Source organism: Pezoporus flaviventris, unplaced genomic scaffold (genome assembly GCF_033815535.1).
Source record: "Pezoporus flaviventris isolate CSIRO_AGI_PZ_B2104156 unplaced genomic scaffold, CSIRO_AGI_Pfla_v1 ptg000002l, whole genome shotgun sequence".
Lineage (NCBI taxonomy): Eukaryota > Metazoa > Chordata > Aves > Psittaciformes > Psittacidae > Pezoporus > Pezoporus flaviventris.
In genome coordinates, this window is record NW_026892550.1 from 59,646,411 (window position 1) to 59,664,311 (window position 17,901).

General features: G+C 38.9%; 1 protein-coding gene across 7 annotated transcripts in view; it reads left to right on the top strand.

The window, feature by feature from the left end:
* The window catches only part of WDFY3 (WD repeat and FYVE domain containing 3), a 171,601-nt gene that overhangs the window by 143,076 nt on the left and 10,624 nt on the right, over positions 1–17,901 (top strand). For 6 of the 7 annotated variants that reach the window (XM_061440880.1, XM_061480382.1, XM_061440888.1 and 3 more), the window contains 17 exons: positions 17–70; positions 2,410–2,578; positions 2,775–2,938; positions 3,687–3,835; positions 4,105–4,225; positions 4,596–4,681; positions 5,039–5,119; positions 5,807–5,861; positions 6,219–6,338; positions 7,167–7,284; positions 8,337–8,443; positions 9,203–9,356; positions 12,179–12,270; positions 12,593–12,805; positions 13,817–13,964; positions 14,708–14,862; positions 15,047–15,205. In XM_061440880.1, coding sequence (XP_061296864.1) covers positions 17–70; positions 2,410–2,578; positions 2,775–2,938; positions 3,687–3,835; positions 4,105–4,225; positions 4,596–4,681; positions 5,039–5,119; positions 5,807–5,861; positions 6,219–6,338; positions 7,167–7,284; positions 8,337–8,443; positions 9,203–9,356; positions 12,179–12,270; positions 12,593–12,805; positions 13,817–13,964; positions 14,708–14,862; positions 15,047–15,205 — 2,145 coding nt within the window. The remainder of the gene's footprint in view (positions 1–16; positions 71–2,409; positions 2,579–2,774; positions 2,939–3,686; positions 3,836–4,104; positions 4,226–4,595; positions 4,682–5,038; positions 5,120–5,806; positions 5,862–6,218; positions 6,339–7,166; positions 7,285–8,336; positions 8,444–9,202; positions 9,357–12,178; positions 12,271–12,592; positions 12,806–13,816; positions 13,965–14,707; positions 14,863–15,046; positions 15,206–17,901) is intronic. The other variant, XM_061480363.1, reaches the window with a different exon arrangement.

Consider the following 17,901-nt stretch of genomic DNA (forward strand, 5'->3'; position numbering starts at 1 on the left):
GATGCCCTGTTTTCAGTCTGACTTCTCAAGTAGACTTCCTGAGACATCTGATGATACCATTCCTCAAAAGGTAAAGAACACGTACACTGACTGAAAGAATGTGACATAAATACAACCTTTTTCTTCCTGCATGTTAGGCAATCTTAACAAGGCTTCTATGTTTGGCTTTCAACTTGCTCTTTCAGTAATTATTTCTAGGCCTAAAGGTTTTTTCAGTAATCAGTCTAGAAGATGTTACTGTGCTCTTCTCAACCTTCATCTAATAAAATTTTCTGTAGATCTTACCTTCCTTGCTGCACACTAACAAGCTGTGTTGGGCTGTGCTATCACTGTTCTCACTGTGTGAAGTGTTGTGGCTTTGGGATCTGAACTAATGGTTAATGGAACTTGTTTAGTAATGGGCAACAAAATCACTTGGAAGCACTTACCAGAAAATTTAAGTGCTTCTTTCTAAGAGAGGATCTGGTGACCAGTTTTGCTCCTTTTTGGCTGTAATGAGCTGTAACAGACTTGTTTCTGTTAGAGCCCAGATTAATCCTGTCTTAGCTGAGTCTTCTCCTCATTTTTACTGTTAATGAAATTTACACATTTGTTTAAAAAATATGAATCCTGCCTTGGAAATAAAGGACTTGTTTGGAAGTGGCTTCTCTACAAGCCTCTTAGTATTATGCTGCTTGTTAATTACATTTGCAGTCTTGCCCATCACTAAGTACAATGTGTAATGTGTGTTCACTCATTTTGAATTACATTTAGAAATAAACTAATATGTATAAATGAAATTAATTCTATTACACAGAATATTCAATATAAATTGTTACTGGTTTTGTTTATTCATGTTAGCAGTTAGGTACTAGTTAGGATTTCTCTTTGTAGGCTATACATAAGTTGTTTCCTCAGAGGTTTTAAGCATTCTATAAGTGGTATTTTTATGGTGATAATGATTGAAGACTTAGTTGAACATAAGTGAGCAAATTAGATCACAGTGCCTTAATTTTTTTTATTTGAGGGCTCAGCCAATTTGCCCTGAAATAATAAATCTCTCTGTTGCTGATCTTAATCTCTTTGTCATCCTGATCATGGGTCATTTAGTTTTCCACTATGCTATCATACAGATGAGCAAAACAAAACCCCAAACAAAACAAAACCAAACAACCTACATTTTATATATTTCCGTGCAAAAATGGACAAGGGAAAATCTTGACTGGAGTGTCAGTGGTATTCTACAATTCTACATAATGTAAAGCATTGAACTGCACTTATAGTAATGATATTTTGTAATTAACCCAACCTAATTTTGAAACACATGGGAAATAATGCTACAAAACAAAAAAAATATCTGTGGTGAACATATTCACAAGTCTTTCTAGAGTTTGAGGGTGGAGTTAAACAGTAGTCAGAGAAGAAAATTTTCAACTGCAATATGAAATCAGTGTGTTTTCATCCATCCATGTGCATCAGTGTATTTCAATTTTGGAAAGGCTTTTGGCTCTTTAATACCTGTTTTATCTTTTCCTGTCATTGTTTTGACATATTTATTGTTCTCATGTAGTTCTTCTATTTCCAATGTTACCTCCAAAATCAAGTGAGGAACATAAGAATTAGCCTGTGGTAGGGGACGGGATGGACAACGGAGGAAAAAAACCCAAAACAACAAACCAACCCCACAACCAAAACACCCACAAAAAAAAAACCTCAACAAAACCAACCCCAAACAAAACAAACCGCAAAACCAAAACAACACACCACACCACCACTGCTATAATGAAGTGTTCATAATCCATTATCATCACCTAAAGGTACAGACAATGCTCAAAGAATTACTTTGGTTAAAGTAATTCTTTAAAAACCACTCTCGTGCTGGTCTGTCACCCACAAACCATCAGAAACTTTACTGAAGAAGAAACAACTGAATTAATAAAGAAGTCTGAGCCTTAAAGCCTGCCCCTGGTTGCTTCTACCAACTTCCCCATATCTGTATCTTTCCTTGTGGCAATTTTTTATTCAAACTATTGCCAGCAGAGAGGTCAGCTGGCTAATGAATAAGCTGCATATGTTGTAAGGAGTTATGAAAGATGACAAAATGTCCATCTGATCTTTCAGTCATAAGTGTCTCAGCTTTTTGTGACAGTACATAAACATACTGGCCACACTTCTTACATCCTGTGTTGTAGGTTTATCTGCAGGCATTTCTTGAACCCCATTAGTAGCTGGGTGGCTGAATAGCTCCCTTGCAATTTAGCTGAGAGATTAGATCTACTGAAGAGTCTCTGGTTTTGTCCGTGTTGGCATATGACTGCACACACACAAAACACTTGGTGGGCTTGCACTATGCTGCACTCAGTATTCCTGAAACACGTTCACTGGAGTGAGGAGTTGACTGACCAAGTGTTTTCTTCAATTATTTCAAAGAAACCTGCTCGTTACCGAAGAGCTATAAGTTACGACAGTAAGGAGTACTACATGCGCCTGGCTTCTGGGAACCCTGCAGTCTTTCAGGATGCTATAGAAGAGAACACAGTAGGTGAAACAACTCAGCAGGAGCCAGAACACGGGGAGGACACTATTGCAAGAGTCAAAGGTTAGATCATTTGTTTTGTCCTGAATGGTTTTCTTTACATTTATCTGCCTTTATATCTTCTCATACTTTTGTATAAGGATCCTGAGGACTCCTCTTTTAAGGTCTCAGCATTGAATCAGTAATTTCAAAGTTCAGTAAGTCTTGTAATTTTTTTTGTGTGTCGGGTTTTTATTTATCTTTCTCTCTTCTTTTCCAGGCCTAGTGAAGCCTCCCCTAAAACGATCTCGCTCTGCACCTGATGGAGGAGATGATGAGAACCAGGAACAATCACAGGATCAAATTGTTGAAGGGAGTTCAATTGATGAAGAGGAAAAGACTGACAATACAACTTTGCTTCGACTTCTTGAAGAAGGAGAGAAGGTACTGTGTACTTCAAACACACTAAGCACTTACTGTGTTGTTATTTCTGCGTTACATGCAAGCACAAATAATTGTCCTGAATACCTTCACTGATCTACAGCTCAATTTTCTTAGTATTTCATCAGCTTCTTCCTTGAAGCCAGATGTGTGCTGTGGTTCCAAGAGATCCTGAGCTGAAAACCCTGTACTGGAAACATTCTTTTTCTTCTGTCTGCTAAGACAAAAAAGAATATATTCTGAAACAAAAGCTACAAATATCCTATGTTTGAATTATTATCCTGTCATCTTAATGAGTTCAGACAGAATATATATATTGAAAGTATAAGTACTGAACTTGTTCCCTTCATTAGAATGGAAAACCCTGATAGCTAGTGTTTTATCCCCAAGAACAATGTTGAACAACCATTCTGTGTGTTTGGTATTTCAGACTTTGTCTGACTGAAGTATACCAGTAAATACGTTTGTGATCATAGTCAGATGGGCTACAGGTTCTCAAATATGCTCAGGAAGCATGGTGCAAGAAGATAAGTTGTAACATACAAATCTATATCACACAGAGAAGGCTTTATTTAACTCCCGAGTTGGTAATCACAGGCATTAGGTATGTATCTCATTAAGGGGGGAAATAGCAAAATTTTTGCTGTATCTGCAAGTGATAAAGCAGTGTCTGGGGCTTGTTCAAATAAAGTCACAGTCTGAGCCTAAACTTGTTAACCTGCTTTTGCTAAGTGTCTGCTTTTCATTACAGATTCAGCATATGTACCGCTGTGCTCGGGTTCAGGGCCTTGACACCAGCGAAGGGCTGCTTCTCTTTGGGAAAGAGCACTTCTATGTCATTGATGGGTTTACCATGACAGCCACCAGAGAAATACGGGATATTGAGACACTGCCTCCAAAGTGAGTAGCTTAATAGAAAGTTTCTTCAGTCTTTGGTAGCTGAACAAGAATTTATTTACTGAGATTTTGGAAGAGTCAACTCCAAAATAATGTCGGATTCAGAAGGACCTCAGGAGCAGTTTCCTCTGTGCTCACAAATTGCTTTATGTAGTATATCGTGAAAATCAGCTCTTTCTGTACCTGGACTCTTATATGAATTGAGAGAATAATTCTTCTAATTTATCTTCTTTTTAATCACTTCTCTCTTGACTGTTTATGCTCATTTGCAGGATGCATGAGCCAATCATACCCAGGGGAGCAAGGCAGGGTCCAAGTCAACTCAAAAGAACATGCAGCATTTTTGCATATGAAGATATCAAGGAAGTACATAAAAGGAGATACCTTTTGCAGGTAACTTGTACACCATATTTGGTTTGAGGAGCCAACCTGGATTTTTTTGACAACGTTGTCATTTTTAAAAATTAATATATAACTGATCAGTTTTTGGAAATTGAAGGTAATCACTGTATTGAAATTAAAGTGCTTAAGCTGGGCATCCTGGTTTGAACATTTGGCTTACCATGGGTCAATTTATTTGGGTGTATTTTAGTGAATTTTAGTGTTCTGAAAATAAAACATCTTGAGCTGCACTAAGCAAAGACTGCTTCAATATAATTTGGTGTCAGATGTAGTAAAGTATGACTAAAGGTCTGTGCCTGACCTTCAGAGGTGACGAGCAAATGTGTTAGTGTTGACATGGGTTTGTCCTCTTTATTTTCAGCCAATTGCAGTTGAAGTTTTCTCAGGAGATGGACGGAACTACCTTCTAGCTTTCCAAAAAGGGGTTAGAAACAAAGTTTATCAAAGGTATTGTAAAATAAGTTAGAACAGTTAATTGGACTGTTTACAAATATATGTGTTGAGCCATACTTGAGCCTACAGTGACCTAAAAACCGGAAGCAGATGGCAAGAGCGATGGGTGTGAGGCAGTGAACCACCTGCTAGCAACTTAGTGCTGCACAAAAGAACCACTAGAAGGCACTAATGCCCACATGTGAAACTTGGGGGTGGTCAGTGACCGAGGGCGATTCCAATTTTGTTTAGGATGTTACATAGCTGCTCAATTCAAAATCTGTAACTGTATTAAGTGCATGCTGTTTCTAAGAAGATGACATACTGAGGGTGCAAACACTAATCTTAATCTCCTTTTAACTATTGATTCAGGTTTTTGGCTGTGGTGCCATCTCTAACTGACAGTTCAGAGTCGGTCTCTGGGCAGAGACCAAACACCAGCGTAGAGCAAGGGTAGGTGATTCTGTTCTTCACAAGCTGTATAGCTCGTCAGTTTCTAAGAAGTCATATTTTCAACTAAATCATGCTTCAAGGCCGGGTTGGACAGGGCTTTGAGCAACCTTATCAGTGGAAGGTGTTCCTGCCCATAGAAGGGAGGTTGGTATTAGATGAGCTTTAAGGTCCTTTCAAACCCAAACCAATCTGTGATTCTATGCTTGTGTTAAGGTCAGGATTCACTAGAGAGTACTGTGACCTCAATTTAAAATCAGGCATTACCAAAATAAATAACTACTGATGTTGTGTTCCAGTTATTTTGAATGTGCTAATATCACTGGCAGCATTGGTATGTTTTCTAACTAATTAATATATGCTATCAGGATTAATGTTATCGGTATACAGATACATTCCAAAAGGAATTGGAGTGCCCAAGCCATTATTAGATTTGTCCAAGTTGTTATTTTCCCCATCAGCACCCTGTTAGATACATTTGTACTTGCACTGAATTGCATAATTAATGTGTATAATTTTAACGGTATGTGTTTAGAAATGAAAAAAGGCATTGCTAGAGCAAAAAGGAACAGAGCCCATTTTTCTAATTGATGCAATTTACAAGTTTTAATCTTAAAACTTTAGATTGTCATGTGAAGATGTAACCCAGATCTTATTGCTAAGTAAGAAAATACATTTCCTTCCCATTAGGTCTGGCTTGCTTAGCACTTTAGTGGGAGAAAAATCTGTTACTCAAAGATGGGAAGTAAGTATGAAAATGTTGAGGGTTTTCTTTTATTTTATACACATTTTGTAGTGATACATAATTAATCAGTGCACATAAGTTGCATCCTCTTATTTGGACAAGTGGAATGTACTAGTACAGAAAGTGTATCTTAGCCTTTTAGTGTGTAGTATTCCATGATATCATTGTCACGTAAGGAATGGTTCTACCGTTAAAAATGCAAGGGGAGGGACTGAGGTAAAAGTAGAGTGAGCATTGTAATATTGAAATAAGGTGTGTACGTTTGGGGACAGCTGAGCACTTTGACAGTCTGGCAGCATAGACGTTTGGTTGTTGTAAAGTGAACACTTTACAATGCTATTATCTGTCTTCCTTAAGAGAGGAGAAATCAGTAACTTCCAGTACCTGATGCACTTAAACACACTGGCGGGCAGATCCTATAATGATCTCATGCAGTACCCTGTCTTTCCCTGGATCCTTGCAGACTACGATTCAGAGGTAAATATTTTGTCAGTGTTGTCAGTAATCTTTTATATGTTGGAGGTTTTGCAAATATTACAGCTGGGTCATACTGCCTTGGTAAAAGAGACTTGTCTGTATCACCAGTTCTTTGATTTCACCTATTTTGTAATGTTCCTCCCACTTATCAGTGTGTAGGGTATTAGAGATTCTTAGCTGTCCTGTGCTATGTAGGCAGGTCTTTGCCTGCATTGAGTTTACAGATGTTATTGGACTGTTGCCAGGGTCTATAGGTTTTTCTGAGGCAGTTGCCTCTCTATGTTGCAGCAGTTCCTTTGTATTAACTTTCTACTGAACATCCAGAAGGACATTATGGCCACAGGAAAAGCATGCTTGTCCAAAATAGTGTGATATGGGCTACTGTGAAATCTGGCCCCATGGTGAAACAATTGCTTTTGATAAAGAGCAAGCATCCTATTAATGTTTTTGTGGGCAGCCATTGCTGCCAGCTAGACCATAACATAGAATATTGTTAAGGGTGCTTCTGAAGTATTCAATAGCAGAATTCAGGGGAATTGGGGAGCAGGGTGAGGGGAGCAGGGCAAAAATTATCCAGAGCCCAGATGTGAATTAAAAAATACTGACTGTCTTGGATCAGACTGAAGGACTGTTTTAAGCATATCCGACACTACACTTGCTGTGTGTGTAGAAAACAAAGATGACAGCCTTAAGAGGTATGTGATCTTAAATATAGTAATCAGCAGTTTTGAAAGGGTTGGTTTGTTTATTGTGTGTTTTTGTTGTTGTTTGCAGTGGGGATTTTTGTTCTTTGGTTTTTTTTAATTGGTATCTGTTTTATTTTTAAAGGAGCTGGATCTTACAAACCCCAAGACATTCAGAAACCTGGCCAAACCTATGGGAGCTCAAACAGAAGATAGGTTAGCTCAGTATAAGAAGCGATACAAAGATTGGGAAGATCCTAATGGTAAGTAGTGATCCATCCAGCAGAAAGAGAAGATGGACGTGTGCCTGTCACATGATAAGAGGGAGTCGTGGCTTTTTTGTGTTATGTATGGATCAAGAGGTCTGGATGTTGATAATCAGACCTCTACTGTGGTTTTTAGTGACTCTCCAACAAATACTAAATTAGAGAAAAGGGACATTAGTTTTCTTGCTCTGTTGTTTGTTTTAAATCCAAATAACACCATTTGTTTGTATGTAAAAATGAAGACAAAACAATTGCACATTCAGAGCAGTTTAACATTTTCCAAAGGCTAGAATGGGCATGCTCATGAAGCATGCAACCATCTGTCTCTGCTAATACAGTTTGAGTGCTGCTGCAAGAGAATAAGTTGTACAAAGGAATGGAAATACTCAAGCAGTACTTGAGCTTTTTCATTTCTTGTCTTAATGCATGTGGTTTTTGTAAGGAAACAGCGTTTTCTCGGGAAAAACAGTCTACTCAATGAGGTGCAATTAAATTATGTATTCTTGATTTTAGAGCTTCCTTATGTATTGACAATAAAGCTTGTGTATTTGGCAAGGCAGCTATTGCACAATACATTTCTTGTGTACTTTTATTGAAGATACAAGCCTGTTCAACTACTGCAATGCTGTTCTGTATCAAACAGCAGGTGGCAAAGAAGTTCATTTCTAGAAATGAACCAGTATGTTCTAAGTGTATTTATGCAGACTTTTTGGCAGGAAAATAGCAAAGTAAAAGCTGTTCAAATTCTGTAGCAAAGAATTCTGAGACCTATTTCTACTCAAGCCTTTAATTCCACAGTAATCAATAAGGCTAAAAGTGAAAAAGAAGCCCCTTGAATTAGGGCTACTGGACTGCAGCCAAAACTCGAGCAGTGGCCATGGCAAAACAGAAAGCTTTCAGATTCTTAAGAGTGAAAGCTAAAAATTCCAATTTTAAACATGTCAAAAGTCACAGAGCAATTAAAATGTAGCACTAATTTTTCCTTAATTGCTACTGATTCTGTTACCTAACTGCTTTGTTTGTTCTATGTGGTTTTTAATCTTCTGCAGGGGAAACCCCAGCTTATCACTATGGGACCCACTATTCATCAGCCATGATAGTGGCTTCCTATCTTGTCCGGATGGAGCCTTTTACTCAAATTTTCTTACGATTACAGGTAAGAGTTACATCACTTCCCTTTGTGTTTCTTTTCATTTGAGACCTAAGAGAAAAGTAGGATCATCTGGCTTTGTTTACACAAATACGGTAGAAGAAATATTTTTAGCAGAGTTGTTATTGCCTGGCAGGTTTCTGATGTTTCTCTGTAAAAGGTAACAGAACTCACCTTTTTCCTTGTAGTTTGAACATTTTTATGAATGTATGCAGAGCAAAATATCAGCATGCAGAAAATTAAGCAAGTTTTATAATGACTTTGCTCATCATGCTTTTTTCATCTGTTGTAGAAAGAATCATATGTTTGGTTCTGTACTGGCGTGTGAAAAGCTTGTTATTTTAAATCAATGTGTTTATCCAAAGAGCTATTTTAGTCACCTAGTGCTAAAATAAACAAATGTTTGCAGAGCCTGGAAGTGTTTGGCGGTTTGATGGGTAATGGGGTTTGTAACATTACATGCCAAATATTTTCCTAGACAGAAGCCATCAGGCAAGAATATTTGTGTTGCTCTAGAAGAGACTAAACTTTGAAATGGGACTAGACAGCTCTCTTCTTAAAATTCTATTATCTGTATCTCAGTCTTTTCTATTATGATATACCAGAAAGTAATACAGCTGTTTAAATCTGTTGTGTTAGAGGAAGAAACATGCTACCTTGTATAGTGTCTTTATTAGGCAGAGGATGTTTGGATTTGCCTTCTTGGAAAATCTGCTGTTCTGAGAGATGCTCTGATGTTGACGTGCTTCTCGCTCTGTCCCACAGGGTGGTCACTTTGACCTGGCCGACCGAATGTTTCACAGCGTACGGGAGGCTTGGTATTCAGCATCGAAGCACAATATGGCAGATGTGAAGGAGCTCATCCCAGAGTTCTTCTACCTCCCCGAGTTCCTGCTCAATTCCAACAATTTTGACCTAGGTAGGCAGGAAGAGCTTGATAGCACTGCAATGGGTGCAAGAACAGTGCCAGACAGTCCAATGTGAGAGAAGCGTCTCACAGAAAAGATCTGTTTAACTGCATGAGAAAATAATAGATAACTTGCACATTCTGACGTGAAAGCATAAGCAGGACTACTTCTGGTATTTCCTGATACTACATGCTTATTCAGTATTATATTTCAAAAACTGAATGATTCAGAACTCATAATTTCACTGGAAGGAGTGTAGCAGGAATTCTTATTTCCTCTGTGATACCTCAGATTTACTTTTCCAGATTTATCAGACTGAAGGTATTTTCTTAAGCAATTAATTTTTATTTTAAGCAGTTAATGATATGTTAATGATAATTTTAATTGTAATATTCTAATTGCTGAATGAGATACTAAAGTACCCAGAAAGGATTTTAGTTCAGGGTGTTGTGTTTTTTATGATGGGCTTTTTACCAGTTCAAAACACAGAGATAATCATGTTTCACCGTACAAAACAAAGTGCTACCTTACAAAACAAAAAGTAACACCAAAAGAACACCCCACAAAGCCTCTCCCAAGTATGTTTCACACAGAAGAGTTATGGCCATTACCAGAAAAATCATAGAATTATAGAATGATTTGGGCTGGAAGGGACTTTAAAGCTCACCTAGTTTTAACCCTCCTGCCATGGGCAGGGACACCTTCCACTACACCAGGATGCTCAAAGCCACATCCAGCCTGGCCTTGAACACTGCCAGGGATGAGACAGCTGCATCTTCTTTGGGCAACCTGTGCCAGTGTCTCACTACACTCATAGTAAAGAATTCCTTCCTAAAAATCTAATTTAAATCTACCTGCTTTCAGTTTAAAGCCATGCCCCCTTCTCCTGTCACTACATGCCCTCTGGACAAGGTGATTTAGGGTCTTAGTGTGGGCCTTCATTCACCTTAGATTGAGTAGACTCCCATCGGTATGATATTGAATATAAATGCCGTTTTGTTCATCGAGGTCTACTGTACCCTAAATCACCTTGTCCATGAACTGCTTTTTGATGACGATGCCACCCTTGTTGCCCACACAGAAACAGCTCTGCAGCACTTAACATCTTGCTTTGTGGAGGCAGCTGAGCTTTTTGGGCTGGAAGTCAGCTTGAAGAAGACAGTAGTTCTCTACCAACCTGCACCACAAGAAGATTACCGTCATCCCCACATTACCATTGGCGAGTCAGAGCTTAAGTTAGTTCAGCAGTTCAGCTATCTGGGAAGCATTATTTCCTCGGATGCCACAATCGACAGAGAGATAGGTAACAGAATAGCAAAGGCATATAGAGCCTTCGGAAAACTCCATAAAAGAGTCTGGTGCAATAAACACCTGCAGAAAAGTACAAAGATCAGTGTCTATAGAGCCATTGTACTGTCTACTCTTTTATATGGGTCTGAATCATAGGTTATCTACCACCATCACCTGCGACTCCTCAAACGCTTCCATCAGCGCTGCCTCCATACAATTCTAAACATCCATTGGACTATGTGTGAAATGTTACTGTCCTTGAGCAGGCAGGGGTCACCAGTATCGAGGCCATATTGCTGAAATCACAGCTACCCTGGGCAGGGCACATCTCTAGGATGAAGGATCACCGCCTCCCTAAGATTGTGTTTTACGGTGAACTTGCCACCGGCTGCCACAAGAGAAGTGCCCCAAAGAGGAGATATAAGGACTCCCTGAAACAATACCTCAGCCTTGGCCATATTGACTACCATCAGTGGTCCACCTTGGCCTCCAATCGGGAGACTTGGAGACACGCCATACATAACGCTGTTGTCTCCTTTGAGAACACATGCAGAATTAGTCTCGAGGACAAAAGACAACATAGAAAGAATCGTGCCTCGTCTATACCACCCAAGGAGACCTTTTGTTGTGCTTTTTGCAGCCGGATTTGCCTATCACACATTGGTCTTTTTAGTCATCAGCACGCTTGTAGTAACCGTGGATAAAGCCCTTCCCAAATCTTCATTCATGAAGACAAGCCATACATCACTCACATGCCCTCTGAGTGCAAAATGGGCAGATCCTATGGTAGCAGTTCCCTGTCACAGGGTTGGCTGCTTAGGTATGAGCTCAACTGACATAACAAGTTTCTGTTTGTGCAATGATTACTGAAGGCTATTTTACTTGCTGTTGTTTTCATTAACTTTCATGGACTGCAGTGGACCTTTCTCATGATGGGGAGAGAAAAGCAGAAACTTACTCAAGCAGAAAAATGGAACTGAATTAATCATGTACTTGATGGGGAAACACAAAGGTTTTGAGTTCAGACTACACCTTTTGAAGTTGTGAAGACTGAAGAAGCATAATCTAATCAACACCACTAGCTAAAAGAATAGTGTTTGTTTTGAAGAGCATATGCTGAAACACTCATCATCAAAATCAGAGCAGAAACTAAGACCAGTTTGAACAGTGCTTTAAGCAACCTGCTGTAATGGAAGGTGTCCCTGTCCATGGCAGAGTGGTTGGAATTAGAGGATCTTTAAGGTCCCTTCCAACCCAAATCATTGTGCAATTCTGTGATCATTTTCAAAAGTCCTAGCAAGGAATATTTGAATTCTTCCTTCTGTGAGCAATCTTACATGAACAACCGAGTCGAAATTTTTCGTTTTTTATTGCTGACATTTAAAAATGACTCAGTATTTTAAAGAAATGACTGAAATGGGTTGCTTTATGAAGGAAAGATGTTAGAATTTGATTTTCTTTAACATTTTTTTTTTCCCCATTGCTGTTGCAGTGCAGTTTCAGTACTTCTCTCCAAACTTTTCTTTTTACTTTTTTTTAACAGGTTGCAAACAAAATGGCACTAAACTTGGTGATGTAATACTTCCCCCATGGGCAAAAGGAGATCCTCGTGAATTTATCAGAGTTCATCGAGAGGTAATTTGCATTTTAATACTGACAATAGGAAACGTCAGTTGGGACTTTCCACTACATACTAATCTAAGCACTCACAGCTACCAGCTAGTCCCTGAATTCTATGTTGATGGCTAACTGTTGCAAAGGTCGGCAGAACTGGTGTTTTCTCCCCTTCTTCTTTAGTTAGGGAGTATGTTGAGGCAAGACTTGATTCAATGAAAAGCTTCATCAAAGTGTAATGAGAATGTGTCAAAATACATTCTGTATTTTCTCTGTGGCAGGTGTATTAGGCTCAATCAATGATGGATATGGCTAGTTCTAATGCATGCCCTTTGAATTTCAGGCTCTGGAATGTGATTTTGTGAGTGCACATCTGCATGAGTGGATTGACTTGATCTTTGGCTATAAACAGCAAGGTCCTGCTGCAGTTGAAGCTGTAAATGTCTTTCACCATCTCTTCTATGAGGGGCAAGTGGACATATATAACATCAATGATCCATTAAAAGAGACAGCTACCATAGGATTCATTAATAACTTTGGACAGATACCAAAGCAGGTACATGCTTTGTAGAATTCTTGTTGGCCAGATGACACTCAAATTGAAACGTATTAATATAGAATGGGAAAGTGGTTTAGAACTGAAACTTCCGGGGAGTTTTTTTTCATAAATATTCTCCTGGTGATCTGAAATAATTTACATTTTCATCATAAATGCAATAAAAATCAACTCTGGGCTTTGCTTGTGAGATTAGGAATATCTTTTTCTTTCTCCCCTTTGTACCCTTAAAGCAAAGGTGAGATGAATTGTGGTTCAACTCTAAAAATCAACATAAAGAAAAAAGTATGTTCACTGCCAAGTCAGATGGTGGCAGTGAAAGTGCAATTTCAAAGTAATGCTTAGTGCTTAGATATTTTAAGTTATCCTGTAATAAAATAATTTCTATAACTTATGTTTTCCTTCTATATTTCTATAACTTACGCTTCCCTGACACCAGTCTCTGGTGTTCGCTTGTAGAACTGCTATAGTTAAGGAGTTATAGTATAGACATACATTTGGTACAGCTTGAAAGTTTGTATTATCTTTAAGAGATTACATTAAATTATTAAATGTAATACACAGTTTTACAGTGTAGGTTTGCAGGTTTTTTGGGGGGAGTTGAGGGTTTCCTCTCTCTTAGGCATTTGTTAAGGTTTTCTTTTTCTGTCCAATGAAACTTTAAAATGTCAAAGCCAAAAATTAGTTTGTCCTAGGTTATAATTGAATACTGAGCTCTGCATCAACTTTGGGATTTTTGCTTGCTTTACTTCAACTGCTTTTGCAACTGGAGTTAGCTTTAAAACCAATTTGTTCATTATATCCTTGTTGGATTTTGTATTATTTGTTGAAGTCATATTGAAATGGTTACCATAAGTTATTAGCGAATACTGACAACAGTTAAGTAACGTTTGCTGACCTGCAGGATTTTTAGAAGGTAAATTGGATCTACTGTGATCTTTTTCAGCTTGTGCTCTTGCAAGCCTGTGATATTTTTTTTTTTATGCTAACTAATTCCTTGATGAATTTCAGCTCTTTAAAAAACCACACCCACCAAAGCGTGTTAGAAGCAGACTGAATGGAGATGTTGTGGGAACCTCTATGCCCCCTGGTTCCACAAGTGACAAGATTTTTTTCCATCATTTGGACAACCTGCGGCCATCTCTTGCCCCAGTGAAAGGTAAACTGTGAAACCACAGAAATTATTCCTGTTTCTTTGCCAGAGCATTCAGAGTTTTGGCAAGATTGTCCTTTTCCATGTTTGCTTAGTTCTAATATTCTTAATGCCTGTACTTTTATGAGAAAGACAAATATAAAATATCCTAAATGTGTAAGATTATGTTCTTAACTACCTTAAAGTGCACTTGGGAAGGACCAAATCTGTACTGCTTTAATATAACTTTTCTAAAACAGAGGGATAAAATTGGGCCAAAGCACCTCTTTAAAGTTTTAATTTAAGAAACAGTATTTGGGGTACATTGCTTCTGGGCCTGTGTTATCCTCAGTTTTTGTGATTTTCATAGTAGAAGGATTCTGTATTGCAGTGCCAAGAAATGATAAGTTATGTGGCAGGAAACCATGAGCTGTAGTCAGGAATGTAGCCTGTGGGAATGCTTGGCCAATATGTTGAAATTGGTACCAAAAACTGTGCCAAAAATGGTACAATCACAGACGTTTTGTCTGAAGAACACCTTGTGCATCATCACAGGTGGGATCAGAGCTATTTGTGATCCTCTGGGTGTTCTCGCCACTACTCATGGTGCTTAGCCCTACTTTTGCTGGGAATGTAGCAAAAGTTGCCATTGTTGCAGTTGAAAAAAAGATTTCTATAACATAGCCAATACAGATATCCTGCTTCGCAGAACATCAGCTGTTTAATGGGATCAGATAGCAATAAAACATAACCCCATCTTTTTTTTTCAGAGCTCAAGGAGCCTGTGGGACAGATTGTGTGTACTGATAAAGGCATTCTGGCAGTAGAACAGAATAAAGTTCTCATCCCACCTACATGGAATAAAACTTTTGCTTGGGGCTATGCAGACCTCAGCTGTAGACTGGGTACCTACGAGTCAGACAAGGTTTGTAATCTGACATTTGTTTCAGTGCTGAATGTACTGAAAGCAGTTAGTACTTAGCACTCTATAATGAAACAAAATCTAACAATGGAAATTTATTTCACGTGTGAATGGCACTCAGGTTTTATTTTTACCCTACCGAACACGAATCTTGCAAGTAATTCTTCTTTATTTTCTTTATTTTTAGGCAGTAATCGTTTATGAATGTTTGTCAGAATGGGGTCAGATACTGTGTGCCATTTGCCCCAACCCCAAACTAGTTATCACTGGAGGAACAAGCACAGCCGTGTGTGTGTGGGAAATGGGCATCTCCAAAGAAAAAGCTAAAGCCCTCACACTGAAACAGGTAAAACACAATAAAGATGCTTTTTATGTAAATTATGTTACAAGACCAAAGGAATTATAAAAGTGGTATTGCTGACATAGTAAACTTTGAAACCATGGTCCAGTAGAGAAACTAAAGGTCCAGCAGACTTTTGGAGAACTGAGTAGTCAAGGTACTGAGCTGCACTGAAAACGGGCAAAATGTGTCTTTAAAATTGCATCACTTTTAAAGATAGTTGCTCGCCATGAACTTTCTAGAGAGAGAAAATTTGGTAGCAGTGTTAAAAAATTATACAAGTATGTTTTGTGAAATCTGCATTATTGCAGTGTTGTACATAAAAGGCATCTGAAAACTGGGTATGGGAGAGCAGTGAAGGGGACTTAAAAGGTTCATTTTCCTTTTTAATTGTAATTACTTTTTCTTTAAAAATTTATATATTTAAATTACAGTTCTGCACAAAACATTGCTCTTTCTGGCCCTAATGCTATGGAGCAGGCTATAATTTTGTCTCTAAATTGGAGAGTCATCAATTTGATGGAGGGACCACTCAGTGGATAAAGAACTGGCTGGATGGCCACACGCAAAGAGTTGTGGTCAATGGCTCAGTGTCCAGCTGGAGACCAGTAATGAGTGGTGTCCCTCAGGGATCGGTGTTGGGACCGGTCCTGTTCAACATCTTTGTTGGTGACATGGACAGTGGGATTGAGTGCAACATCAGCAAGTTTGCTGATGACACAAAGCTATGTGGTTCAGTTGATACGCTGGAGGGAAGGAATGCCATCCAGAGGGACCTTGACACACTTGTGAGGTGGGCTGATGCCAACCTGATGTAGTTTAACCATGCCAACTGCAAGGTCCTACACCTGGGTTGGAGGAATCCCAGGCACAGCTACAGGTTGGGCAGAGAATAGATTCAGAGCAGCCCTGCGGAGAAGGACTTGGGGGTGTTGGTCGATGGGAAAATGGACCTGAGCCGGCTTCAGTGTGCACTTGCAGCCCAGAAAGCCAACCGTATGCTGGGCTGCATCAAAAGGAGTGTGACCAGCAGATCGAAGGAGGCAATCCTGCCCCTCTACTCTTCTCTCGTGAGACCTCACCTGGAGTATTGTGTGCAGTTCTGGTGTCCTCAACATAAAGAGGATGTGGGACTGTTGGAAGAAGTCCAGAGGAGGGCCACGAGGATGATCAGGGGACTGGAGCACCTCCCGTATAAAGACAGTCTGAGGAAGTTGGGGCTGTTCAGCCTGCAGAAGAGAAGGCTGCGTGGAGACCTCATAGCAGCCTTCCAGTATCTGAAGGGGGCCTATAAGGGTGCTGGAGAGGGACTCTTCATTAGGGACTGTAGTGACAGGACAACGGGTAACGGCTTAAAACTTAAACAGGGGAAGTTTAGATTGGATATAAGGAAGAAATTCTTTCCTGTGAGAGTGGTGAGGCACTGGAATGGGTTGCCCAGGGAGGTTTTGAATGCTCCATCCCTGGCAGCGTTCAAGGCCAGGTTGAACAAAGCCTTGGGTGAGATGGTTTAGTGTGAGGTGTCCCTGCCCATGGCAGGGGGGTTGGAACCTGATCATCTTGAAGTCCTTTCCAACCCTAACTATTCTATGATTCTATGATTCTATGATTCTATTCTATACTTGTTCGGGATCACCTTAAATTGTTTTGTTAATTCAAAACATCAACTTTTAATCTAACAAACAGGCACCTGAGCTTCAAAGTCTGTTGCAGCTGACTGCAAAGTCTTGTGTGTTTACTAAAAAAAAACAAAAATGAAACCAAAAAAGAACCCGAAACAATGACCAAAAAAACCAAAACAAAACACCACCAAACCCCAAAACCATAAAACCCACCCACAAACAACATGTAAGAAAAAGCTACCTAAAACTACCTTAAAATATTCCAGAAGCTGTGTATCATTGTTCATAAGTAGCTAGGTTAAGTTTTACTGTTCCTGTTAGCATTTTCAGAGGAAAGCTTCCACTCAAACTTAAGACAAGAAATTTAGAGAACTGTTTAATAACTTCCCTTATACAGTCTCCAGCAGCTGTCCAAAGCTGTATTTCCCGAGTATTTGATTTAGAGCAGTGCAAGATCAAACATTGTATCTTAAATTTCAGGGCAGCATATCGAAGTAAAATTTTTTCGTACTTTGTAGCCAATGATTTGTAACTGAGTAAACTGCAGTAATCTGACTGTGTTGCAGACTCCTGTTCTAATGGTTAGGTTAAGTCTAAAATGTAAAAGCAGGGTCTAATACAAGTAGATGCTTGTAACTTTCTTCTCCTTCCAATTTGCCTTTTTGGTTGCCGCTGTTTCTTGGCTCTTTTATCCCTTTTTAATCATCAGTAGAAGCTTATACAGGAGCCATTTTATATTTACAAATATATTTTGTTTTCAGAATGTAATTTCAGGTGCATCCTGGAGCACATACTGACCCTGTAAACCAGGCTACTGATGCAGATGGAGGATGCAGAATGGGCTGGAAATTTATTCTGGTGATTTTTTTCAGTAGAAGGCTATGAAACATTAGATTCTTGAAATTCAGTTTTGTGAAAGTACTTTTTAAATGGGAAAAAATATTACTTCTATCATTTTCAATTAGAAAAATAGTTGCCAACTGAATACTTGTAAGTCAGTTGCATCTTTTGGTAGAATATTCATGTTTACATTATCTCAATCTTTTCAGATAGGTGGGTTTAACATAGTAATCTTTGTGC